This window comes from Pezoporus flaviventris, unplaced genomic scaffold (assembly GCF_033815535.1).
Source record: "Pezoporus flaviventris isolate CSIRO_AGI_PZ_B2104156 unplaced genomic scaffold, CSIRO_AGI_Pfla_v1 ptg000022l, whole genome shotgun sequence".
NCBI classification, from domain to species: domain Eukaryota; kingdom Metazoa; phylum Chordata; class Aves; order Psittaciformes; family Psittacidae; genus Pezoporus; species Pezoporus flaviventris.
Genome location: NW_026892570.1, coordinates 391,400 through 419,367, shown reverse-complemented (window position 1 = coordinate 419,367; position 27,968 = coordinate 391,400). Strand labels below are relative to the sequence as shown.

General features: G+C 37.9%; 1 protein-coding gene across 2 annotated transcripts; it reads right to left on the bottom strand.

The window, feature by feature from the left end:
* Positions 1-66: 66 nt before the first annotated feature.
* Positions 67-26,624, bottom strand: CEP78 (centrosomal protein 78). 2 transcript variants are annotated; one of them, XM_061456240.1, is made up of 16 exons: positions 26,466-26,624; positions 23,139-23,411; positions 22,743-22,918; positions 22,052-22,124; positions 21,426-21,529; positions 20,484-20,658; positions 19,248-19,361; positions 18,999-19,063; positions 14,726-14,834; positions 12,942-13,077; positions 12,109-12,154; positions 11,306-11,449; positions 5,253-5,330; positions 3,289-3,455; positions 2,428-2,581; positions 67-897 (listed from the first exon to the last, which is right to left on the bottom strand). In XM_061456240.1, exons 2-16 carry the CDS (start codon positions 23,389-23,391, stop codon positions 391-393), a joined length of 2,301 nt encoding a protein of 766 aa, XP_061312224.1. In that variant the 5' UTR covers positions 23,392-23,411; positions 26,466-26,624; the 3' UTR covers positions 67-390. The 2 variants fall into 2 exon arrangements, with proteins under 2 accessions (XP_061312224.1, XP_061312225.1); XM_061456241.1 differs by lacking the exons at positions 22,743-22,918; positions 26,466-26,624 and having other exon boundaries at positions 23,139-23,298.
* Positions 26,625-27,968: the final 1,344 nt, after the last annotated feature.

Sequence of the window (27,968 nt, the reverse complement as noted above, 5' to 3'; positions counted from 1 at the left end):
CTGTCCTAAACCCACTTTTTCTACGTCCATTGCAATTCACTGGAAATTAATGCTGGGGGAAAAAAATGTAATCAAATTGAATTTATTAGCTCAAGACAATTTACACTGTATAATGAGATCTGTGATACACAATAAAATCCATATGCCAGGAATCCTTTGTATGTAGTACAAACTTAAGGGTACCATTCTACCAGTATTACATTTCCAAACCCAAAAATCTAGTAACACGTGATGCAAACATGGAACAGGAATACTAAACAGCATGCAATGCTTAAAAAGGTTACAAAGCCTACATTACTTTACAAAAAACTCTCAAACTATACCGAGGCATCCAAAATTTGTTTTTACTCTTGCAAGTGTAAAAAACAGTCCAAACATTTTAGAACCATTTCAAATACTGGTAAGACTTTTGATACTTTCTTGCATTTCAGAATCAGATCCAACAGTATCAGTTCCAGAGCAGTTTACTGTCTGCTGTCTGCTTTGGTCTCCGCTTGCTCCATCATTTGGAATTGCCATTTCATTTGCTCTAGGGATGCATTTCTTTGAGAAACAACTTTTGCTTTTGTCTCTAGAAGCACCACTGGATATTCTGCTGCCATTACTTTTAATATGTACACTGGAATCAGAAAATGAATGCCAACCGGTAACTGATTGCCTTGCTGATTGATGCCCTTTTGCTTGTTCATTTTGTTTGACTCTCCTCTCAGGGGATGTTGGAGTTGTATTTTGAGGTTTATCCTCTTTGTTTTCATTTTCATTCTGTGAGCTGGGCTGGTACTGCTGCCCAGAAGCCTGAATGTCTTCTATTTCTCTAAGAGCAGAGAAGGCACTTTTCACAGCCATCTGGGATTGAAACGTGCCAGGAAGAGAAGCTTCGATGTCCTCAGCTCTGTTCTGAAATAAGAGATTATAATAAAGGTACTGATGCAACTAGAGAAAAAAAAAAAATCCAGTATTGCAACTGCCATATACTAAAATCTGCACAGCAAAATAAAGTCATCACATAATATAGGAAAGACTCAGAGAAAACGGCACCACCTTTATTACCTTTCAAAGCAAGTGAGTTTCACAAGATTGACAGGGTGATACCGATACAGTTTCACATCTAGCTTGAACTTTATACTACAGAAATGTGTCAGTTACACTGAAGCAGCCAAAGCCTAGTCACACCTATTATTCTGAAATACCTCACAGTTTGCAGTAGTGTGGTCCCAATAGTCTAGCCCACAACACCTAGCTGCTACAAGAATCCAAACTAACCAATACTAGGAGATAAGTATGAGAGTAGTATTAAGTGTTAGTCAAAGCTTTTTGTAATCATCCTTTGCCATGTATGCTTTGTACACTTAAAAAAAAAAAATTAAGTTCAGGCTTCTAAGTGTAGCTGAATTTGATAAACAATTATTCAAACTGAATGAAAAAAGCTTATGTCACAGTGCAGAGGAGTCTATCAGCTGAAAACACTGTGGCAAGCCAAACAAATGTCAAAGAACCTATAATAACTGCTTTATTATGTCAAATAATTTCAGCAGATTCAAACTGCAAAACTGGAAATTGCTTTCCACAGCATTAAAAACCCCAACACTTTTTACCATTATGATTTATAATCTCATGGTGTTCTTGAAGAATCTGGAACACTTAATGGGGAAGACATCTGGTATAATAAACATACCAGAATGCAGAATGAATTTTAGCATGACAGTATCCAACTTGGACAAGTTTGCAGGCTGCCAGTATCTTAATTTTTCATTCCTTTAAAAAAAACTTAAGCCTGTTTGGTTGGTTTTGGGTTTTGTTGTGGTTTTTTTTTTGTTTTTTTTTTTTTTTTGTTTTTAATGGGAACTTTAGTATCTCCTTTGAAAAATCTGCAAGGTGTTCTACTTACTGTCTTCAGAGTAGAAACTAAAACCTTATGTTGTTAATATTCCAAATTTTTAGTTGCCTTAAATTTGGCAAAAAACGGCCCGCACAGAAATCTCACTGAAGCAGACATGGGCACTACAAGTACTTAACAGAAAATTCGTGCTTTTCAACAACCTTATTGTACCCTCTCCTATCAGACTAAGATTTTTAAAATACTATACATCACTATTAAGTGTTTCTAAAAAACATAGTCACGGTATCTTCAGTTTTTAACAGATGTATACCACTATAAGACCTTTGTATTCTGGAATAAGAAACAACATGATTATCACCAACATTTTCTTTGGCAAATTACAAAATATACTCCAAATGGTAATCACTTAAATATAACCTATGTTAATCATTGAATTGTTGTGATCTGTATAAATACAGCTACAGCAAAAGGTTGTATTATCTTCATGGATCATTTTGTAATCATTACTTTCGGTCAGAGGGGGATAACAGCAGAAAAGCATTATAGTATCAAGTACATTGCCACCAGCATTCCCTCCACAGACTTACTTTGCTATTCTGGAGAAGTTCATGTCTTTCTTCTTCAAAAGACTTCTCCTTTAGCATGTTAGCAGGCTTACTGAGAGTAGAATTCATCTGTGGATCCCCCAAAAGACCAAAATCTGATTGGTCTATCCCAGCTAAAACAGCAAGTTGTCCAAGTCTGTAAAATACAGTTTAACAGGAAATAACACACGCAAAAAAATTATCATGTGAAAAATCTAAACGTTCAAAACCAGAAGAAGAAACAGAAACTATTTGAAGCTTTGAGGATAGTTTTTTCCATTGTCTTCCAAAAAGCCCGAAATAGCTTAATAAAGATGAAAATAAGTAGCTAAAGGTATTTTCAGATCTTTGCACAAATTAGGCTGAAGGTTCAAAACTGTCAGTCTTCATTCAGTGTTATGAGGTTAAGAATGAAGTTCTCCCAGTTAGCATTGACGTCAAACCAGGATGCTGACAAGCAGACTGCCTCTCAGGTAGAACAAAGATTAGAACTCTGTAATTCAAGCAGAAGACTGGTGCAGATCTCCCAACTAGCACAATTGCCAATAGCCAAATCCAATTACATGCTTCATAAATACAGTCATGTTGTTTCACCTGCCAGCTTACAAGTTGGCCAAACCCACACTTGTGTGTTTTAAGCCCCAATAATAGTTGATAAGTTGCAGCCATCAATCGACAGCATAGCATATTATATATAGAACCTTATTGAGAAGAGCAGTCTTTGGAATTGGTATTCTATAACTTTCTGAGCAGCTCCCTATTATCATGAATTGACAGAGGGCCCATCCAAAAAATTATTTTTTACATAGGGGAAAAGAAGAAGAGACCTCAGCAGAAACAGTTAAGACTTAAGTGATGACCTACCCAGCATCTTTAAGGAGGTCTAAAAAAGCGTGGAACTTTTGGAAAGAGCTCTCAATGCTGCCCAGAACACCTTCATCTTCCAAAATCATGTTGGTTACTGATTGCGCATGAAGAACCTCAGACAGGGAGACATTTAGATTCCTTAATCTTGCGTTTTCAATTTCCAGCTATTAAGGGTAAAAAAAAAAAAAAAAAAAAAAGGGGGGGGGGGAGGGAGAGGAAGATAAAGTAATTTCTACCATTGTCAGTTAAATCCCCACAAAATACCCAACACCTCCTTTGCAAGCCTATAGAGCAGTATCACAAAGAGATATACCCAAACTAACTCTTGCAACTGATACAGAGCTTCCTGCACCAGAAATATTCAGGGCACTGTTAGACTGAGCTCTATGCAGGTTTGTTTATCCATGGCTGGCTGCAATCCCATGCTACCATAGTGAAATTGCTGCAGGCACTCAAAACTGCTGGCTCAGCACTGTCTTCAGTACATACAGAATGTTGAGAGCAAGTGCAAGCAAAAAGATCAGCCTTCCTATCATGTTGTTTTGCATGTATTATATGCCAGATTAACACCAAAGAATTTATTTTACTAATAAAAACCTTAAGGAAGGCCAATGCCCTCCCTTATACTCACCCCTCCGTAACAGAGGGACTGGATATGACTGCATCTCTCCCCTGCACTGTGCATCCCAAACCTGAAAGTTTAAGATGATCCGATTTCTCTCCACATTGAATATTAATCAAATAAATTGAAAGTTGAAAGATAAATCTAAGGATACACACGGTTTTGTGTTTGAGGGAAACACTAACTCAGACACTTGTTTAAGATTAGCTATGCAATCACTTCCATCGCAGGTGTTCCTTCTTCCATTTTTTATGTGAGGACAAAAATTATAAATCTGTGTAGTGCACTGTAGCTGTTAAACTAGCACCAAAATGAACAGGTTCAAAGATTACTGCTACTTAGTTTACCCCTTCTCCTGAGACAAGGTGCTACATCTAACACAACAAGTCTAGCACAAGAGATGAATATTTCTTGCACTGGGTATTTAGCCTAAGAAGTATTTAAGTATTCAAACAACCAACATCCAAACAACCAACATCCAGAAGTGCACTCCAAATTACTGAAGGACGGGGATGGCCACACTGGAGAACTACAAGGAACCTTGTAGACTGAAGTCATTTGTGGGTATGTGCTCCCTGTACTGTGGAGTACCCACTTGTTGCTCAAGCTCCAAAGCGTACCAGCACCTTCATTCCACTCCAGACCACATTTAAAAACCAAATCCATTTGTTTACATTACCTTACATGCAAATCTATTACAAGAAATTCTGCTTACTGTTGCAAAAGAATCTTTTTAGTTCAGCAACAACAGACAGAGGGGAAATAGACCTTACAATTCAACTGTGACAAGTTGTTAAGTTTCGCTCTATCATAAAGCAAAACTGTGCCTCAAAACAACTGGTAACTATGGCCAATGTATAAAACCATCCAGCACTTTTGTTGCCTGCAGAAACAAAACTTAAAAATCAAAGTGACAGAATAAGTCAAATTAAAAAACATTTGCAACAAACAGCTTTTCAGCACAAGCCATGATAAAGAAGGTGGGAGACCTCAAAGAACTATCCATTTGCTACAAATTGCAAAAAGACTTAACCACTTTCTCAAGAAAAAACGAACATCGGAATGCTCCAGATCGTAATACACCAAATGAATGAAACATACTGGAAGGGTAGCTTGACCCAGAGTTCATGGCTTTGGAATAGGATCCAGAGAACAAGCACACATTACTAAACCAAGATTTCATCACTGCCCTCAGGCTAGTAAATGATCCCTGTGACTTTGAACTGAAACTCTGAAAGCTACCACATTAGAGGTCATTGCTAATTACTCCTAATCAAGCAAGTAGTTTGATTGGTGCATCCTTTAAAAGTAAAGATGATTAACAGTTAAAAATAATTACCTCCGTTATCCGTTCCTCAGCCTTTACTCTGGCGCTCTGTTCTTCCCTTAATTTTTCCATGCATTGTTCCAGCTCCACCTATCAGAACACAGATATAAACTGTCACAAAATTTATTTTAAAATGTCAGATCAACATGCAGTACTATGCAAAAGCTCAGCACGCCAAATTAACAACTATCACATGGGATTCCAAGCAATAATTTATTGTCTACAAAAACACATGACAGAGGTCCACTAGTAAGTAACTCAAGGATGAAAAAAATTAACACAGGCAAGTAGAAATAATAGTGATTCACTTAACAGATTTGCAATATAGCAATAGGTAAGATTATGGACAAGTCTCTTGGGCCTATGACATTACCATCAGGAATGTATGTTCTTCTCTACAACTTCTTCTTCCACTTAACCTTTTCAAACCTTATTTTTAACCTCATCAATGCTCAAACTCAAAAAAAGTCCTTAGTTACCATACCTAGATTTTTAGAAGGCATTCTTCATCCAGGACTGTATTCCTTATTACAGCAGTAGGAATACAAAATTCTGAACTTGGCTTCACTTAGTGGTTCAGCAGAAAATATAAGTTTTTCATAATCCCAAGGTGCTTGAGTTAAGCATCTTAGTGCTGAATTAACAAAAACAATACCAAACTTTAACATCTAACAAACATATTCTAGCCTTACTCATGAGGTGTCTATACTTGTATTTTAACTTTTCGCTCCAAGAAGTGAATCTCTCTGCTTCAGTGAACAGTAGTCAAGATTTAATGAGCAATACCATGTATTCTCGTACCACGTCAGAGTGTCATCATCTTTAATTACAGCACATAAAGTGGAAGAACAAATAGGATTTTTATTTCTTGCATGCCTTATCACAACCTTCTCGTTCCAAAGGTAAAAACCATCAAAATTATCAAGCTGCTGTATTTTTCAGAGGGTAACCTAGATGAATGAACAGTATGCAAAGCTTCTTCATTTCTCTATATATGTTGTATACCTGCACATAACGTAACACAGGACACTGCTTTTTGTACACACCTTATCAATCAGTTCTACAGAGGAGCAAAGATCCAAATAGTATTGAAATCCTTTTTTTACAATCAAAAGCTTATTCAAGCACATACTACTGCACTTCATACAGGCAATCAACTGGGAAGACTGGTGCGTAATAGAATGCATAGTGAAAATAATCCTTCTGCAAATGCAAGGAGGTCCTCATAGGTCTTGTAGGATGAGAGGGACTTTTGCATCTAATTCAAAGATGAAGTTTCTAAAATGTTTCAGATATAGCCTGCCGAGTGACAACCAGTCAGAGGGAAGACTATCGGTCTGGCCCCACTGGCCAGTGAAGCCTACTCCCAAGATCCCTAGATTAAAACCATCCAAGCTAACTGTAGAGCTAGAAAGCGAGTCATATTTATCATCTGAACATGAGAAAGACTCTCAGACATCAGAACGTACAGGAAAACCACATTTCAAAGAGTATTTGGGAAGAGATTTAACAGTATCCAACTGCCATGATATAAAAAAATTGCCTCCAGGTATCAGGTAAGGGGGAAATCTCTGAGGAGAACTCTAAACAAAAACCACAGTCTTATCACAGTCTAACCCAGAACATGTGGAAATAACAGGAGCTAGAAATCTCGTTACAGATACAGAACCACATCACAGAAAGTAGCGCCCATAATGTTCTACATTCACAATTTGACATGTAAGCTACAATCCTTACAGGCTTTGAAGATCAGTCACAGGTACCACAGACTTGAAGAGTTCTTCCAGTTCCATTTACAGTGTGTGCGCATATGCATATGTATTTCAAAGTTTCTAGGGTGTAGGGTTCTTTGGCAAGTAACTCAACTTCAGAAACCACAGTTCTATAGTAATTTTGTTCTGGATAGACTTTAGACAATGCTAAATGTAACAGCACTGAGCTTTTTCTTCACATTGCTGGTTTGTATTTTCAAAAGGCAAAAGCTTGGAAAATGGTTAAATTAAGATTTTTAAAAGAAATTTTGAGGGTTTGTAGCATTACCCTGTAGATGTACACAATATTTGATGATTATGAGATGACTTCATGAAAAAAAATTACGAAGAAAGCAGCTATATCTCCTCATAAGCAGTATCAGAAGCTTGCATTTAAAGGGCGATGCCTTGTACCTGGGCAAACATATTTATCACCATCAAATTACATGTATGCTTTATTCTTTGATTTCCTTTTGAGTAATTCATTATCTTAAGCAGGCCTCTAGTCTTTTGCATAAAAAAGCTCAAAGACAGTTAAATGCAGATCCAAGTTATGAGATTGAGCCTTCTAGTAGTGTAGTCCAGAAAAACAGAACTGATATATTTGCTATTCATCTTCAAGGCTATTTGTAGCCCTCAGAATTACTCTATGCAATATGACAACTCACAACAGACACAGGTATAAAACTGAAGTTTATAAACTAAAAGCATAAATATACAAGAAAAACTTTAGGAACTAATTTGCCATGTTTTTCTTCTTAATTACACTGTCATCCTTATTTTTAAAGAAAGGTTACAGTGTAATCTCTACTTCAACATAATTCACATAGTATTAACATGTAGAAAGAATTACACTGCTAACTATATTAAGGGTGAAGTTCTAACTTATATTCTTATTTAAGGATTTAAGAAAAATCTGGGAGTTTCTTCAATTGCATTCTTCATCACAGACAATTCTGACATTTCAGATCCCATCTAGTGAAAGGGAAGAATACTTATCAGTTCTCATTTTTCATTTAAGCAGAAATTCAGCTTCTCATTAAAGAAAGGATTTTGACTTTTTGTTTGGGTTTTTTGTTGTTGTTTTAATGAAAGCACAGCTAACACCATTTCACTAAATGGTACCCTTAAAGCCTCTTTTTAGAACAGAAGGATGCAGGGAAGTTTGTAAGGACTTGCATACTAAAGTGAAAGTCTGGTCATTTAGTCATATCAAGGAGTGTTTGAAGAGCTTTTTTGGCACACTGGCACTATAAGGAGCTCCTGCCTCTTACCGTTTGTTCTGTCTCTGCATCCCATCATTGTTTTAGCACAGCTGGTTGTCCCACTTTACTGAATGGCTGTGCCAAAGCCTGCTACAGATATACACTGGCTTATTTTCCAGCTTGATCAGTCCACAAGTCAGCTCCTCCCCCCCTCCAAGCAGCTCTGCAGTAACAGCTGTTTCATAACAGTACCTAAGCCCAATTAGTGCACATAAAAAGGGTCCTCCACTTCCCCTCACACATGACCAGCCACAGACTTCTGCCACTTATACTGTGCTCCAGTTCTAGGACACAATCCCGTAAGCCAATGTGAGCAATTAAAATGGCAGGAAACTAATCTGGAAAAGTATCACAATCACTGAATGGTCAAGGGTGGAAGGGACTTCTGGAGGTCATCTGACACAACCCTCTGCTCAAGCAAGGCCACCTACAACAAGCTGCCAGGACCACATTTAGATGTTTCTTTAATATCTCTAAGGAGGCATACTCCACAACCCCCCTGAGCAACCTGTGCCAGTGCTCAGTCATGCTCACAATACAAGTACATCCTGAGGTTCAGGAGAAAACTCTTGTGTTTCAGTTTGTGACCTCTGCCTCTTGCCCTGTCACTGCGCACCAGAGAAAAGAGATGGGCTCTGCCCTCTTTTCACCCTCCCTTTGGGTATTTACATATACTAATATGGCCCCCTGTGAGCCTTCTCTTCTTCAGGATGAACTGTCCCAACTCTCTCAGCCTTTCCTTACAGCAGAAATGCTCCAACCGCTTCAGCATCCTCATGCCTCTTCACTGGAATCTCCCTAGTATGCCATGTCTCTCTCATACTAGGGAGCCCAGAACTGGACATGGCTCTCCAAGTGTAGCCTCACCAGTGCTGAGTGAATACAGGAAAAGGATCACCTCCGTCAGCTGACAGTATTCCTCCTAATGTAGTCCAGGATGCCATTCACTTTCTCTGCCATAAGGGTATACTGCTGGCTTGTGTTCAACTTGGTGTCCATCACACCCCCCAGGGCTTTTTCTGAAATGCTGCTTTTTAGACGGTCTGCTCTCCGCATGTATTTGTGCATGGGGTTGTTCTTCCCCAGGTGCAGGCCTTTGCATGTCTCTATTCAACCGAATGAGCTTTTTCCACATAAACAAGTTGAATCAAGTCACTTTATGATCAGATAAATATGAAAAAAAGACACAAAACCGACTGAAGTAAAAAATTGAATAGCATTAAGGGATGGAGGGGAAATAGACCTCACAATTCAATAGTGAGTTGCAAGTTTGGATCTGCCATAACGTGAAACTGTGCTTTGCGTAACAAACCAACATAACAAAAAGGATAGGGGAGGCACAGAAACAGTTCGAGACTGCTTAAGCATCACTGTCAGATGTGTAAATACGGCCTAAAAAAGTATTTTAGCTTTCAAATCCAGAAAAATCAGTAGAGTCTGGGCCTTTACAAGCACAGGAAAATCAGAACTAATTTTGGGGTAGGTTCCTAAAATTTCTAGTTTTACCTCCCTGGAAGCTAACATAAAGCACAAATTACCCCTCCCTTACACTTGCTCTATATGTAATACTACAAGTAACGCTGACAACACAGGTCAATATGACAACCCTTCCGCAAACCACAAAACACGGTATTCTTCTGCAGTGTGTCCTGAAAGTAATATTCCTACTTCTTCAAACACCAAGAATTAATACATCAAAAATACATGCTTTTCTGAAAGCACTGTCTTTTCTGTCTTTGGTGCAATAAGCATCAAATACAGTTTTGGTGCAATATGCATGTGACATGGAATTAATTCCATGATTCCAGACACAATGCTCTTCATGAGAATATTGAAGCCACTGCACAACACAATGTCAATATATTGCACACAAACAGTAATATAAAATCACCTACAAAGAAGAAAGCTGCTATACAACTATAAGTCCCAGCAACATGTGAAAACCTTGAAAATCTTCCTGAACAGAAGCCCAAGAGAGAAAAATGGTAGGCTTAAAGAAAAAGTACTTCCACTGAAAAAAGAAAGCAGGTAGTTATTTATGCAGTATTTGTAGAGTTTTTTTGCCTTCTACCATAACTCTAAGCCACTCTAACCCTCCCATTACATATAGACCTGTAACAGTAAGTTTCAACTTCACTTCACTTACATAAAGGCAGTGTTCATATTTATACACATGAACACTTCATTCAACCAGTGAGAATCCATGACAATCACCACCAAAACCAAATTGACTATAGGCCTTATTTTTAACAGTATTCATTTGGAGGCAGTGCAGATTCTCCAAACAAAATCTGAATCTTAACCATTTCAGAAAAAACACAGTTATTCTGCCTGAGAGTGCTACTTTACAATACTGCTAGATTACCTCATCAGCGTTACTGAGGTACTGAAACACACCATTTGTTTTCCTTTCCTTTTATGAGAACATTTCCTGTGAAGACATTTGCAGCAACAGTCAGTCTCGCTACTGCTAGTTTTACAGAACTGCCAAAGAAGCAGAGGGAATAATAAAAAGGAAATTGAGAAGTTTATACCAAGCTCAATTATAAAACGGAGCTTTAACAAACTTTCAGTTATTTCTGTAATTACTTTTACACCACAATAATTACAATATATTAGCTATTTTCATTTCTGTAATTAGAAATAACATTAAATTACATTTATAAAGGAAACACTTGGAAGGAAATACTACGAGCAATAACACTCATCAAAAGATTCGTTAACCATGAATCAAGACTGAAACAGAGAAATTATGCATGTTGCAGCTGTGTGTATTAAGTGGGGTTCTTCCTCATTATGGCCTGTTTCAACAATATACTTATACTGTACACATCTTCATTAGAACTATTCAGTGATTGGAAATCCAGTGCATATTTGATGCACATCTTTTGAAACTGAAGCCTGCCTGACATAATGAAGGATAATTAGTTTTTTCAGAAATCCTGCCGCATGACTGGTTATTAGCTTAACCATAATTTTCTGAATAAAACATGGTTTAATTGATGCAATCTCCCTTCACGGATTTTAATGCACAGAACATGCCTCTTACCTGTAACTGTTGGTGCTTTGTTACACTAATCTTATCTAATGATTTTGACAAATCAGGGTAGTGGATAACGACATCTAAATCTTCTGTGTCTTCGGTTTCAGATGCAGAAGCACTTTCCACTGTCACTTTCACAGGAATACCTGTCTAATTACATCAGAAAACCACACCCACTCACAGCATTCATTACACTGTGCAATAAAATTCAAAGACAGTACTGAAAGCTTAATTTAAATGCAGCAGTTTCCCAGAATCCCTTACAATGCATATACATTGCCCAGCTATGCAATTTTAAAATTAATTTACATCAAACAATATTTAGAAAAAAATATTTGTGTGCATGTATTGTGCATATAAATGGCAAGGATTTAGTACCAAAGGTGGTCCCCATGAAGAGCAGCCAGGGCTGCCCGGTGCTGGACAGCTGTATCCAACCCACAGCTGGGCCCAGCAGCCAAGATGGCTGTGCCTCAGGGAAAGCATATGTAAGAAAGGCAAAAAAATGCCAGACATGCAGAAGAGGAGGGAAAAAGAGTGAGAAAGAGCAGAGGGAACACCAGGCTCAGAGGAGGAGGAGGTGCTCTAACAAACCGAGATACTGATGACAGAAATGGGAGTAAACTAAGTATCAAAGAAGTTTCAACCAATTGCTTACATAAGCTGTTATTTTGCATTTCTCAGAGAGAAACTTCTCAGTGAGTTCCAGTCTTAACTTTTAGACAGTAATATTCTGTTGAGAACACTTTCATCTTTCTTTTCAGGCATGCATCTGTTAAATAAACCATCATATGAGAGAGAGAGTGTACCTCAGTCTTCACTGGTAACTCTTCAGTACTATCCACTGGCCCTTCTCTAAAGTTAAAAAAATAACACTTTTGAGAAAATTAAATTTATAACGTATCATTGCCATTTCATTTCCAAACACAAGACTGTAGGACAGGTGAAGAAGTGAGAGCAAAACCAGCAACAGACATTGCACTGTTTCTCTGTAACTCTCATTACATCCTCATTTTGTTCTATAGTTGTGATAGAACATTAAGTAATTTTTTGTTTATAAAGCTCCTATTTTGAGAGGCTAAAATTAAGGGAATACATTCATAAAATCCCAACCAAAAACTGTTTCAAAAGGAAGCATGATAAGAATATTGTGGCTTCCATGCGCAACTTTTTTTTTTTTTTTTTTACTTCAAAGGACTTAGATGATCACAATCAGTTGGTATTGGGGGAGACAGAGCAGAAAAAGGTGGAAAAAAAATCTAGGCACCTTGAACTGATTACCAAATCAAACTATGCAACAAGTTTAGAAAACTAAATTGCATCTTCAGCTACGGTAAGTTTGATAAATAATTAGTAACAAGGGAACAAGCAAGCAAGATGGCTTTGGTTGCGGAAGTTTTTTTTGCTGCACCTGAATAAGGCCATCAAATTATACCTGTTTGGGTATTTTAAAAACCTACTGAAACAGAATTTATGTAACATCCTCAAAAATATTGTAAGCAGAAAAAAATTATGGATGCAATATGTGATTCTGTGTATAACTTTTAAAAACATATTTTTAAAAAACTAACACTGCTCTCTACTGTATTTATCATGCATGTTTAATGCTTTAGTGTTTTCCCTTGTACTATGAAAACCTCACCTGCACCTCTTCGCACGTTCTGCAGTCCGCCACGGAAGGAAGCCTTTTGTGCCTGGTGGTAGTGGTTTTGGTGAGTAACTGTCTTTCACAGACATACTTTTTTTCCCAGGACTTACAGACTTTTTAGATGGTAACCCTGTATTGAACAGCAATGGGAGAAAAGTGGATTCATTATACGTAATTATTTACATATAAATTCACAGTTTACCGTTTCTAAATAAAATATCCTATGTAATAAAAGGGACTGTCAGAAATCTACCTCTCGGTCTAATTTTGCTGAAGTGCTCAAAAACTTTTTGTTTGCTTCTTAGAATGAGGGGTGGACAGTTTATCCGCTTGCAATTATAAACTGGTACTTAACTGCTATTTTAGGTTGATGTAAGAAAGATATGCTGTTATTCAAAAAGGAAGCAAATTTTTGTAGCTAAGGAGTTTTATTCACATTACTGATTTCAGATACCTAACTGTCTCTAGTGGGAGCACGCACAGTTCGCGCAGATAACAGGGCTAACTATGTGTTTCAAATTGCCCTCTAGTGGCTTTTGTGAGAAGAACGCCGACTGAGTAACTGGCAAAATGTTTATAGCTAAAGCTGGTCCTCTTGTTGATCAATTCTACAGAACACTAGCAATATCGTCACCTAAGAGGAATAATGAAATGTCGTCTTCACCAGTCCAGTCTTCTGTTGCTCTTTAAATCATACTCTATAACTCAAAGTAAATTTAGATAATCTAGCATGAATGATCACTCTCCCCCAAATTCTGTGTAAATTAAGAAAACTGTTCACCTAGTATTTCATACAGATAATCTCATGAGAGCCCAGGTTATTGTTTCTCTGAAATCATTAAAACAACTAATTTTTTAATAGTATAGAAATGCATAACTATCGTAATAGGGTTCCAGATTTCAGTTCAAACAGGATGAGTAATTTTCACCTCCTAACTCCTACTCTTCAAAAACAAACACCAAAAAAAAAAGGAAGAAACCACTAAAAACCAAAATCCACCACAATTATATTTAAGTTCAGGCATTTTCTTCTTCCATCACCCTGGATCCCCACAGTTTAATTGTACAAAGACTTCAATCTGATTTATGCTTACCTCTCTGCTTCCAGATAACTAGAGCAAAGATGAAAGACAGCCAAATGTATTGCAGCAGAAATTTTAGTAACTGACTAAAAAATAGTGTGTTACACCTATCAGTACATAATTATATTCAATATTTAATTATATTCAAGATACCCATGTTATTTTAAGCATGCTATTTATAGTAGATTTACATGAAATTAAAAAAAGTTAGAACATTCTGTACATCAGTAAAAAATGCATACTTATTTGTTCTGGCAGAGGACCGTCTGCTACAGAAAGGCTGTATCATCAGAAGAGCCAGGCAACTTAGTTCAGAACTAGTTAGAACTAGCTCTAAAGTTAGAACTAGGCAACAACTGACAAGCTTCCTAGAAGTGAAAGCTCATAGGTGAGAATGCACTCAGAATAAATATATGCAATGCTTTCACGTATCTAAGTCAGCATTTCCTAGCATTCTTCCAGCCACGTATCTAGTAATACTAAAAACAAGAGCAAGTTTTGTACAGAAAACACTGATGGTAGAAGACATGTTACTGAATGAGGAATAAATGGATTTTTCTTTTTTTGAAGGAAAGTATTCTGCAAAATACTGACATTTAGATACATTGATTATTTCATAATTAAAGCTTTTAAACATTAAAAGATTAGTTTGTATACAAAAATTACTACAGTCAGAGAAAATAAAGACAGTATTACCAATACGAATAGTAGCTTTTCCTTTTGGACCACTTCCGAGGACAACAGTTCTCCTCTTCGGTCTAGTTTTCAAAACATCCGTGGAAGATGGAGACATCAGCCACTTATACTGGATTTTTATTTTTTAAACAGAAAGACAAATTGGTTTAGTAACTGGTATTAAAAGAGGTGCATATTTAAGATTAGAGGGGGTTTTGTCAGTTATATGGAAAACACTGCTAGTTACAGAAAACTTACTAAACTGTAAAATTAAGGAAAAAAAAAAAAACCAGAAAGCTCAAATTCAAACACAGATTCAATGCAAGTCTGAGTGCTACATTACCAGAAAGTGTTCCCAGAACACCACTATAATATCCCATCCAATATTTTCCTTTCTCCTGTGCAAAACACTTCTCCTTTTATAGTAAAAAAAAATGGCATCAACCCTATAAAAAGGAAACTCTGGCTTTTGCATTTCACTCTCAGAAAGCTGGCTTGCTAGGAATGACTGGCTCAGGCCAAAGTTCTCCAGAGTAGTAAAAGCCTTCTTAACAGAATTTTGTATTACCAAAAATGAAGTTAGTCTTTCTAAAAATATGAAGTTTAATTTTCACTTCCTATAATGAAAACCCCTCCAAACTATAATAAATACATAGTGGTAATCAAAGGCAGTTGATAGACTTCAAACTTCTTTTATAGCAACAGCTCTATTAGTTAATCATTCCAGGTAGATATTAAGTTTTGCTGTCACTTATTTTTCAGTGTGCATCTAGCTTTAGTTAGTACACACTCTAGCGCTGAAGCAGCTGTTGAAGGAAATGTAGTTGATCGCAACACAAAGCTTACCTCAAGAGAGCTCTAAACCCCTCATCATAATACTGGAATAGTATGCTGAAGTTATTCACAGCCAATGCACAGGCAAGATTAAAATGCCATGGCTGTGCTCTAGTTTAGTCCACATTTATCATTGGCAAGAAAACCCTTATACAGAAAAAAAAAAAAGAGTTTTGAACTCATGTAAGTTTTGCTGGGTCTACAGCTGTATCTGGCTCCTGAGACAAGTGAATTGTTCATTTTAAATAAAAAAATAGACAGAAAGAGAAAATCAAATGGTAAACTTCAAAGAGCAAGAGTATCTTCATTTTGGTTTACTACACATAAAAACGATCACAAAGTTTATCTAGGCCAGTAGCCTGCCTTTTGTCTGGGTGTCTGCAGCTCTAACAACATGCAAGTAATAAAGACAGTGAACATGTTAAGACAGTGTTGAAAAATTACTGTCATTGAGACTATGAAAGCAATTTGTTTTATAGACACCTTGAGTGAAATTTTCCTTTAAGTTATTTAGTCTTTCTCAGAATCTGCACAAGCTTTTACCACTTACTACAATCAATCTACAGTTACAATCCACTATACTAGCAACACAGTGCTGCTAAGATAACACAACTTCCCTGTTTTAGCTCCCATCAAATCTAAAAGCATCAATTAGCAGTAGGCATCTCTTCCTGTAAACTTGAAAGCCCAATCAAAAAGGTAAGCACCTACATGCTACTGAAAAGCAAACAGATACAACCAGTTTTCACGCAGAACTGGATGGAAGAGTTGTCATGGCTTGTATCCAGTAAGCAAGTGGTGACAGTGTATTACAGACTATTTATGGCAGCCAATAAATCTTTTGTAGTTACGGTGGCTTATTACCATAAGTCCAGTCAAAAGCCCACTGAACTTCTCTTTGTAAAGCAACACAGTAGCACCTTAATATATTTTCTGCATAAGCAAAACCACGGTGTTGACAAGATCAGATGGCACAGAACACAGCTATGCCATTTCTCTGATTCAAACATCACTTTTCTGAGTTTTCCTCATGAGAATTATGACAGTTAGCCTTTGGCACAATAAAGAGCCGAAACTAGAAATGGATGAAATTGGAGGCAGTACTAGGGATGATCATCTATGCAGCTTTAGCTCTCTGTGGGGCGATACAGTCTGAGTTAGGCCACTTGCTGCAAGAGCAGACAGCACATTAGTTTCACAGAGAATTATATCTTCCACTTTATGGTCATAGGCTAACATGAGTCCAACTGATTCTCCATTTTGCACCAATATGAAATCCAGATCTCTAGCAACTACAATAGGTAAAATTAAAAAAACCTGCACTATATTAACTAATTTCAAAGTTTTCTCCACTACAATAAAATGGATGAGCACATCCTTTTAAAACCTCACAGATTTGAAGGCAGTACACAGATGACAAAAGGAAGCAATGCAGATGCTAACTGACTATATTCTGTTTGAAAAGCTTAAGCTACAAGGAACAAACATTGCTCCTTTAAATTTGTAAATGTAGTCTATAAAAAAAATGGAAAATCTGAAAAATAACTGGAGTTTATGTTAAAAAATAGAACCAAAGTGCTAGTTAGATACAGAATTTAGAATATGCTGTTAGGACTCTCACAAATGCACTCGTTTTTACTTGTGCATTGGGGTTTTATAAATCAAACAGCTGAATTTTGACTACTGACAGAATGAAGGAACAGTCCTTGCAGTTCTTTCTGTAACACATCTTAGTGAGCAACTGTTTCTTTTCATTAACACCTCTGACAGTTTATTAATTTATTCCCTCAGTTCTGACCCCTTAAAAAAATTAAAATAAAAAATAAAAAATAAAATTAAAAAGCCAAAGAACACCACACCACTAACACCCCACACACAACAAAACAAAACCCCACATCACTGACTTTCAATATAGAGCACATGAAGGCACTCAGGCACTCCTCAAAGAAACTCAACTGATTTTCCCTTCATAATATCCAGACTTTTGCAACTAAGATGAAAGCAACTGTAAATCCTAGATTAAGGTAGTAAATGTTTCACTTTCAAAAGTCTATCAACCTCAAATTCAAATATTAGCATTCATCTTGCTAACCAAGTGGATCATCCCTTGAGTGTCTGCACCATTCCCACGATAAACTGCAAATGTTAGTACAACAGCCTACTCACAGACCTTACGAAATAAAGTATCTAGGCTGGTTTTATTTGAGGAAGAAGAAAAGTTATTTAGCAAGGTTATGGTCAGTCCTTTTTCGTTCACATTGTTAATGAGGTATGAACAATTAAGAGCATGCCAATAACACTACCTGCATGAATATAAAACAGATGTCTTGGATGATCTCTTAGTACATAGGAGATTACCCAAAGAGTTATTTCTTTTCCCAGTTCAATTTTCCAATCATTTTGAGCCTCTCCAGGCAAATGCTATTTTCATGTGATCCCTGAAACATTTTAAAAGTGTTGATTGCATCTGCAAAGGAGAATGAGTACTCCTTCACAACCAACCTCAATTTCTCCAAAAGAAGTCTTAAAAACACTTGAAATGGGGAACTTTAATCCCCAAGGATCCTACACACAAACTTCTCAGTTTACTAGATACTCCCTACACAGATCTGCAGCTCTGACTTTTAAGCCTTTTCAAAATCAGAAAGAGCAGTAAGTTCTAGAACAAGAACTGGGATTGCTGCAGCTCTGTGAAACCAACAGCAAGAATACACTCATTTGTTTGCGGTCTCCTTTGGGAACTGAATCTAATTTTTATGTTACAAAAACATAGAACTCAGTATTTAAATAGAATACCTAATCATAAATGGTCCAGATATAGTTTATGCATGCCATTGTAAACTCCCTGTGGACTATTAAAGATGGCAAGGGGTACTGTACTTTAACAACATGGTTAGCATCAGATAGTAATGACCAACTTAAAAAAATCCTAACTATGTAAATTATTGGCAGAAAAGTTTACATTTTAAAATGTAAATTGTGATTTCCTTTACTTTTTAATGAAAATTTATTACTACCATGTTAACAAGACAAGAAAGCCTTCCAGCAGTAGAAAAGCAATACTTACCTAACATTCTACAGTAACGCCCAAGTATACACACACATTTCCATTTTTCTTTTCATTAAATTGATATCAGGTTTTACTACATATAAAACCTTAAATTACGTAAGAAATCATACAAAATGCCCAATAAAATATCACGTTGCTGCTAGCGTTTTTAGTTTTTTCCCTCTGATTTTTCTGATTTTCTGATTGTTTCATGTTTTTCTGATTGCTTTTTAAACTGCTTAGAAGTCAGTCTTCTGTTTATAACTAGAATAGCTGGTTTACCCCAAACAAAGATTACAAAGAACAGATTCACCCCAAACAAAGTTTTCCTTTAAAAAAAAACTATTTAAGAAAATGCAACAGCAGGTACAAAAAAAGCCCCAAATTCAATCCAAAATGCCTAACACATACCTCCAAATTAGCACTATTTCCATTCATAAGAACTTTTTCAATAACGCGTTTCATCATAACTGTATCTAGAATGAAGATATTTTATTAAGAATTTCCTGCATGAGACAAGTGTTCCAGCAGATCACTGAATAAACAGCACACACACACAAAAAAAAAACCAACAACAACCAAAAACCACAACACAACCAAAACAAAACCAAGAAAAAAAAACAAAACACAAAAAGGACAAAAGCAGATACAGATACATACCAATTAATGGATTTTTTCTTATGTCAAGTACCACTAATGTTGTATTAGTTTGAAGAGCATCTAATAATGACCTTGCGCCTTCATTAGATATTCCACACTGTTGCAAATCAAGTGCTAAAATGTTTAAGGAGGTATAAAAACAACCAAAAAAAAACCCATTATGATAACAGCCATGTGTAACACCAACAATACTTTCAGAGAATAAAATTAGAAACTGAAGTCAGTGCTACATGAACAACTGCTAAACAACTGCAAACAAAGGAATATACAAATCACAGTTAAGTAACTGCTCTTGACAATTCCTAGTAAATGTAATACTCCCAGGCATCAATTAACTCAACTGCCCAAGGTAACAGATACACAGCTTATGTCTGAACAGTCTGAGTCAATGCTTCTACATGTTCTTTTCTTGCAAAGATAAGTACATTACATGGTCATTAAGAAATAGTACTATTATGGCTTTGGCATTTATTTCATGTTGTGCATGCACAGTACCACAGAACGGTTGAGGCTGGAAGGGACCTCTGAAGATCATCCTGCCGAAGCCCCTGCTGAAGAGCAGACTTGCTTAAAGCCCGTACAAGACCTCCAAGAATGAAGACTCTACAACCACTGCAGGCAACCTGTGCTAATATTCAAACATCCCCACATAAAGACAGCATTTCCTGATGTTCAGGAGGAACCTCCAGTGTTTCAGTTAGTACCCACTTCTGCCTGTCCTGTCACCAACCACCACTGGAAAGAGCTTGGCTCCACCTACTTTACAGCCTCCCTTCAGATATTTGTGAGCATTGAGGAACCCCACCCTGAGCCTTCTCCTGGTTAAACAGTCCCAGCTGCCTCAGCAGTTGTGGATACATCTCTGTGGACTTTTGTATGTCCAGTTTGCTTAAGTATTCTCTATCCTGATCTGCACACCTGGCTCAACAAAACAATTTCAATAGTAAGTATGTGATTCCATGTACTGAATGCTATGACTTACACCACCATCATTAGCCATTTTGTACAGATACACTGTAGAACAAATAACTTCGCAAGAAAACTAGAGGACAAAACTAGATGACAACTGCATTCGGATACTTCGACAATTCAAAAGAAGAAAAATTTCCTTGGAAAACAGATTACTCTTTTCTAGCTAAACAGGCAGCTACTCTTCTGGCCACATTTGCTGTAACTGACAATTTTAAGTCTTCTGCCTGCCAGTACTGCATCTTAAGAGTCAGTATTTTACAATACCTTTTAGCCAAAGGTCCTCTCCTAGACAATCTGCAAAGGCAGTTGCTCCTCTATCTCCAACAAGCATGTTGCAGTTGAAAGTAACACGCCTCAAGCCCGTCATATAGTCCAGGTCAGGTCTCCTATATCGCAGGCTTTCAGCCCAAGCTTCTTCATGTCTTTTCATTGCCTGGTGCTTTGCAAACAAAGAAACTGTTACCAAGTGCAAAGACAAAGCCATTATTGATGACACAGTCACAAATTACCTTATGTTTAAGGTAACACATCAGCATTTGGGTGCTGATATAAGAGTAACAGATACACTATTTCTGAGTTCAAGAAATACAAGTAATTTTTAAATATTACAGCTAAGTCGTGTGAACTCTGATCATCCAATTTGCAATGCAAATTACTAAATATGGCTACAAAACATCTTAATACCTTCTTTTTGACAGACAGACACTTTCAAGACATCTTGGAGTACAACTCCAGGAAATTATGCGCTTTCATGTAAACCGCTGCTAATTAATTAGAATATTCTACTAGTCACAGGCTTACTAAAGAGTTAATTAGTAACCTCCAAACTGTAAACTCGTTATTCTTACCCAATGCTTAAGAATACTTCAGAGATTTTTCAAAATCTGTGGCAATTAAGTAAGTGCTCCCTGAACAGGTTTTACATATTTAAAGCCCTAATTCTCATTTAAAGAAAATAATATCCGTTTACTAAGAAATACTGATGTTTACTAAGAAAAAACAGATTTAAATCCCACACCAGTAAACTAAGCTAATTTTGACATACAAAGTCACAAATTTCAGGACTATCCACATAATAATAATTCGAATACAGACTGCCCACAAAGTGCTTTGATGGATATACAGCTTGAAAATAAAAGAAAAAAAAAAATCAAATGTATTTAAGATCTTGTGAACATCTGGTTCTAAGAAAGGTGATTAAATTACCTTCAATATATTTGCTATATGTTCTGCCCCTTGCCATGTGAGGCTACATCCTGTGAAGTTTACACATCTGATATTAGCTGAATTCTTTAAACTCTGACAGATTGCTGAAGAAAACAAAAACATGCATGTTATCTATGTGCACCACAGCTGGATTATCAGAACACACTTTTTCACTGCCATATTAAGAAGTTGAATCAGCTTTAACAGGAAAAAGCCTTGACAAAAAACTTGGGTTGAAATAAGAAATATATTTTAAATACATTTATGTGTTCTAAGTTTATATATTTCTAACACATTTAGCAAAGCCTATATGAACAAATTAGAACATATTTTATTTCTGTTTACTTATGTAAACATGAATAATAAAAAGCTAACATCAAACAAATATTATGACTTGTTTTAAATAGAAGTATAAACATAATTATAAAGTACTATGGCTATTTTCTATCATGTAGTGAAGAAAATAAATTTTTTAAATGTTGTTAAATCGTGTAGAATAATGTGAAGATTGTTATTTTAATCACTATTTACCGATTTAAAACAGAATAGAAATACTGAAAAGCCTACCTATTTAAAGAACTAAAAAAGAGATAAGTGTATTTAAGGTTTTTTCATTCTGAACTTACTTTCTAATCCTCCATCTCCAATTGGACAGTGGGCAAAAGAGACACTCTCCAGAGATGATGCTGTGGCCAAGCCCTTCAGAATTAAAAACAGTACTTGTTAACTGGCTTGAAAGGCAAAACTACAAACAGAGCAAAGACTGAGTCACCCAAACTGCTCAGAACACTTTATGCTCCCTACAAGAAACAATAGGGGGTTCAGAGAAAGGTTAAAACGAGTGAACCTTAAAGTTCAGTTTAAGCTGGTTCATTTCTTTAGCACTGGAGGAGCCATAGCCTACAGGAAACAGCAGCAACCTCTTTTCCTAGAGGCTACATGTGTTCCAATAATACATCCTGAAGACCTGCTTTTATCTCCTTGGTGTCCCTCAACATTCCTTCTGTCATCTACATGAACTGCAGTTTCAGTCACAATCTTAAACTGCATGCCCCAAACACACAGCAAAGGTGTTGCTAAGAATGCCCTAATCAGCCTTAACGAATCAGGGCAAGGGAATGTTATTCGATTTATACAGGTTCAGCAAGAATAGTTTATACAAAATACCTCAGCAGAATAATTCATATAAAGGATAATACAAAGATACCTTAGAAGAGAAATAACCTCATCTGTGACAAATATTTATAAAATTTAAGTTGCTACTTCTCTATGTTCTAAGCATGTTTTCCATTTACTTGTATAGTAACATAGTCTCACCTTTGTTAAAAGTATTAGATCTCTCTCCCTCAGAAGCAAACCCTGCAGTTCTAAATTTTTTAGTACATCTGATATACTGAGACAGCATTTGACAGCTTTGCATAGTTGGCCAGTCAAGTCTTTTGATCGAATTGCTGGAATTCTCCTTCTAAAGTAAGTTTTGTATCTTTCAACACCTAGTAAACAACAAAAATTACACATCAGTAAAATCCAGTCTGTACTGACTTAAAGGCAACCATAATCACACCTTGCTTTTTTGATGCTTTTCTTGAACAAAAATACTTCCTTAGGTATAACAATTTCTCTACCGTGTATCCAAGTAACAGAAAAGTTTTATGCAGCAAATTCTAAAATTCTACATCAACATATTTATTTTTTATAGTTATCAACACAAACCCGATTCTTCAAGACCATGTTGATGAAAAGCTCTTATTCCAATAGAAGTCAGAGTCTTATTATGCCCGATAGCATTCAGAAGTGGTATCCAATCAGCAGCTTTGATGCGATCTACAGTTAGATCAAGAGCACGACGACTCAGGTTAGCCTTCACAGATTTCAGTGGAACAGAGCCTTGAAGAGCACAAAGATGTTCATAATGCGAGTAGAAATCCAGCATGCACTGTCTTCTTACTTTGACTGACTCTATCATTTCTTCTATGTGATGTATGTCTCTCTAAAATAAGAGAGGAGAAAAAAGCCCTGACTTTATCCAATGGATAACTGATTTTGCAACAGTTTCAATTCAATATGCATACTCTAAACATGAACATGTTCATGTCTACTCTACAGCATTTACATGTCTTTGGTGTGGCAGCTAAAGCACTGATGTCTTGTGATTCTCACTGCCTGTGAGAGTACAGCTGGATGAATAAAGGGGTGAAAACCTCCTGCATCTGCTTCCACTCGCTCCATTTTCCTCCTTATCAAAACTCACAGGGTTTTTTTTGCTCTTGACTTTTGCCTGCTACTTGAAAATGGTATTCTGAATAACCACTCAGGATTTTTTTTTTCTTTAAATTCTAACTGCCCTCAGCTGCCTGTGGGCATAATCCTCCTGCACACATTTCCTCTGTTAACAACCATCCTTTATTCACTACTCATTTCAACCCATCCAAGCAAACAAACCACAGCTATAAAGCACTTTTCCTGGGCTTCAATGCTCCTTAGAACTGTTTGTAAACACTGGTACTTTTGTACTCAGAAGCTGCAACTTTCCAAAAGCAAAAGAGAAAAAAAAACACAGAGGTCTCCTGTAAGTTTTGTTTTGTCATTTGTCGTAAGTCTAAACAGAATCCACCTCTCCCTAAAAATGCATAGAGAGAGTGAATTACTCCCTGCTGCCGATGCACTCACACCCAGACACACAATCAAATCTATCTGGATAGAAATAAGATTGAAGCTCTCCAAATTTTAAACTAAAAATATACACAAAGTAATTCTTAGACTTCTGGGTTTGTGCACGCACAAGCATATTAACCAGCTGCCTTCAGTGCAGCACAGTCCTGTGCCAGTGAAAAACACTCTGCTGCCCTAAGGGTTTGCTTTTAAAATTTCAGCCAGGAGAAGACAAGGCTCCAGACAAACCTTGTAACAGTCTTCCAGTACCTAAAGTGGGGCTACAAGGAATCTGGAGAGAGATTTACAACCTGGTCAAATGTGAGGCATCCTTCCTATAGCAGGGGGTGATCTTTAAGGGTGATCTTAGAACTAGGTGATCTTGAAGGTCCCTTCTAACCCAAACCATTCTGTGATTCTAAGAAAAACAAAAAACAAACTGGCGTTTTTAATTCTCCCATACAAACAGGTGTACCAAAACCACAAAAGACATAATGTTCAGGCACTAACTGCTTTGAAGTTCTTGTTTTCTTCTTTAAATTTAGTTTTGTAGTGTCAGAGTCTGCAGACTCCTGAAAGCCTCTGACACTCCCTGACCCAGCATCAAGGAATTCAAATGCCTCTTCCACAGAGAACTAGTGAGTTCCTCTGCTACTTCAGTCAAAAGTCTAAATTATCATAAAACAGAATAAAATGTATGTTTTCCTAAATATTTTTGCTATTGCATACCCTATATACTTATTCCAGTAAATCTAGGAAAGCACTTTTCAGGCATTAGTTTTCCTTATACATCAACACCCATGTAGCAAAACAGTACTAACTCCAAGTAGAATTTCTTATTATCACACAGCTATTAAAAATAAGTAGTTCTACAGTCTTAACAGGAATTAATATTTGTCAGCATATTTAGAAGACCCATTTAGTTATCTATTAATTTCTCAAGACAGCATTAAGTATCCTACATGGGACAGCAAGTATTTTTTACATAGCAAACATCTTCTCATATTGTTGAGGACTAGAAAGCTTCAGACACCGTCTTCTGAAACACTATGTCAGCATCAGACAAGAGTCAGTGGGTACGTACAAGCACGTGAGGAAAGCCATTTGTAAGGATATAATTTAGAAAAAAATAATCACATTATTAGTATTTGGATGACTGAACTTGTAATAGTAATAGAAATTCTTAACAATAGTTCCTCTATGCCCTTTTGTTTCTTTCATTTTAGCTCTGATTTACAGCACTACTTAATCACCACACTGTCAACAGGAACAAATAGCTAAATTACAATGCAACCATCAATTGTAACGCACTACTGATTTGAGGTGATGTATCAACACGCAACATATTAAGCCTTTTACCTCCAAAGCTTATGCAATATTCTTTTAACAGTGGCTTTCAAAGCAACACCTGAACACCACACCTGTAACTGAAGCAAGGAAAGGAGCTCCTGGCCCTAGGCCTGGAATTTAACTCAATTGCAGCTACAAAGGAAAGGGCCAAAAAAATCAGACCCCCAATAACTTCCAACTGAGAAACAAGTATGTAAACTAGAACTCTTCTGCGTCGAAGTCAGTGCACCTGACACAGCCCTAGAGTACTGTGACTGCCTCCAAGAATGTACACAGGGGGCAACTGCTAACTACTTCTTTCAGTACAGAAGCAAGATGGCATCAGATGATACCAGCTGCTGACAAATGAAAAGTAATTAAAGAAACAAAGCACACAATAAAACTGAGAAATACTGCTCCATGCAGATTGTTTTTAGGACGCTGTGAGTTCACAGTGATTCAAAAAACAGCTATGCAAATTTATAGAGGGGGGCCAAAACAATTCCAGACAAGACCACTGACCACAGAAACAATGACCATGCCCGATGTCTGAAGCTGCGAGACACACACAGAAGAAGCTGAACTACACACTACTCTCTACTTATACACTTCATCCAGCATGGCCTAGCAGCGGTGGAGCTAAGCACACTTTATTTGACCTGCTGGACCACAGTACTTAAGTATGTAACACAGCGTAACATACTAACATACTCATAAGCAACTGTGGTTACAGCTGGGGTACAGTAGGGGTTTTTATGTTTCACCCACTCAATACTGCCAACTACTTCAGTGCTCCGCTTCCACAGCGCAGTACCAGGAGTGGGGGCCGCCCGCCATCACCCACAGCGATACGAGGAGCGCCCCGGTGAGCAGGCGCCGCGACAGCCCCTCCCCCTGGCCCCGGACGCACCTCACCCTAGCCCCGCAGGTCCCCCTTCCCGGCGGACTCCCGGGGGGGGCGCAGGGGCCGCCAGGCCTTGCCCGCTCCTCCGCTGCTGCCCGAGCACGGGGGCGAGCGGGCCGCCCCTTCCTCCTATAGCCCTGCCGCCCCCCTCACACCTCCTCCCGCACCCACCACCGCCGCCCGACCCCGAGCCGCCTCACGCGGGCGCCGCTGTTTCCCGGGGGCTTCCAACCGCTGCCACGTGGCGCGCGGCTTCGCAGCCCCGATTGGCTGCCGCCCCTCCGGCTTTCAGAGATTCAAAATGGCCGCGCCGCGGCGTAGCGGCAGCGCACGCCCTCCCCCCGCAGCCAGGGCCGCCCGGCCAGCACCGCTCTGGGGTGGCGCACGCTCATTGGCCAGGGCGGGAGGTCGGGCCCTGGCGGCGGGAGCTGTTGGTCCCCAGCCCGAGGAGCCTAGGCCGCAGGTCGCGGCTGGCTGGCGCCCTAAGAGCGAGTACCGGGTGAAGGTACAGCCAGAAGCAAGCAGGGTGTCCTGCCGCATTCTTTACACACACCGTGTAACTTTGCGGTCAGCAAAGCGTGCCCGTTCGGAGCTGCACACTTGATTTATAGCGGCAGCCGCACTCAGAGCCGTGAGAGCAAGCAAATCCTCTTTCATTAGTTGGCTAGGTTAGTTCCACAGAGCTCAGGTCAGAGAGTTCTCGTTAACATTCAGTGCAGAGAATTGCAAGCAGCGCCATTTAAGGCAAAATGACTCAAATGTGGTCCGTGCGCTGATCCTAGAATTTGCAGTTAATTTGTGGACAGGGACACCGACTAATTAAGATTACTACTGTAAATTGATGGCTAAAAGTGATTTGGTTATTTAAAGTAATGCTTCTAGTCCGCTTGTAGGCAGCAGGATTTAAACTGTAAAGGCAAGAGAAATTGGGCAGGGGAAGGCCCCAGAACACTGCGAGTTCTGAACACTGTATATGCCCTCAGATGTAATGTGCCTTTAGCTGACATCAGAAACAACCAGAGTAGCCCGAGTGCTATAGTCAGGTGTGCCAGAACAAGCATTATTTCAGTAAGTCTGAAGCCACTGTCCGTACAGGTTGTTTCACCATGACATTTTGTGAATTCAACATAAAAAGACAGGGCCACCATCAGCCAAATGGCAACAGCAGTTTTCCTTTTCATGGCTGTGTGACAAAATATTCCTGGTGTTTGGTGCATTTCTGGGTTTCACAGACTAATTCGAGCAAAATATCCTTAGAATCTTTACCTTTAAAGATCTGCTGCTTGTGCTACAAAGTTAAATCATTTTTTTAACAGGGATTTAAGGGGTAAGGACTACTTCACTGCTAGTCCACATGCGTTTGGAATTTTCTCCTTGAGCAACATGTCCATAATCACTTTTATACTTTTTGAAAATTCCTTTACTCATTGCACAGTCTTTTCAGTCAGTCAGGATTTTGCTCTTATATAGCATGACATGTACAAACCATCTTTTATCTGCAGCTCAAAGGTGTAAGATGACAACCACTTCTAAAATCACTCAGCAGTGGAACTTTCAGGCATGTCCCTCTTTTCTTTGGATAATTAATCTAATGTGCTGGATATAATATTTCAGAACTAGTAACCTGGAATTCTATGGATTTCAGGTTATAAGTAATA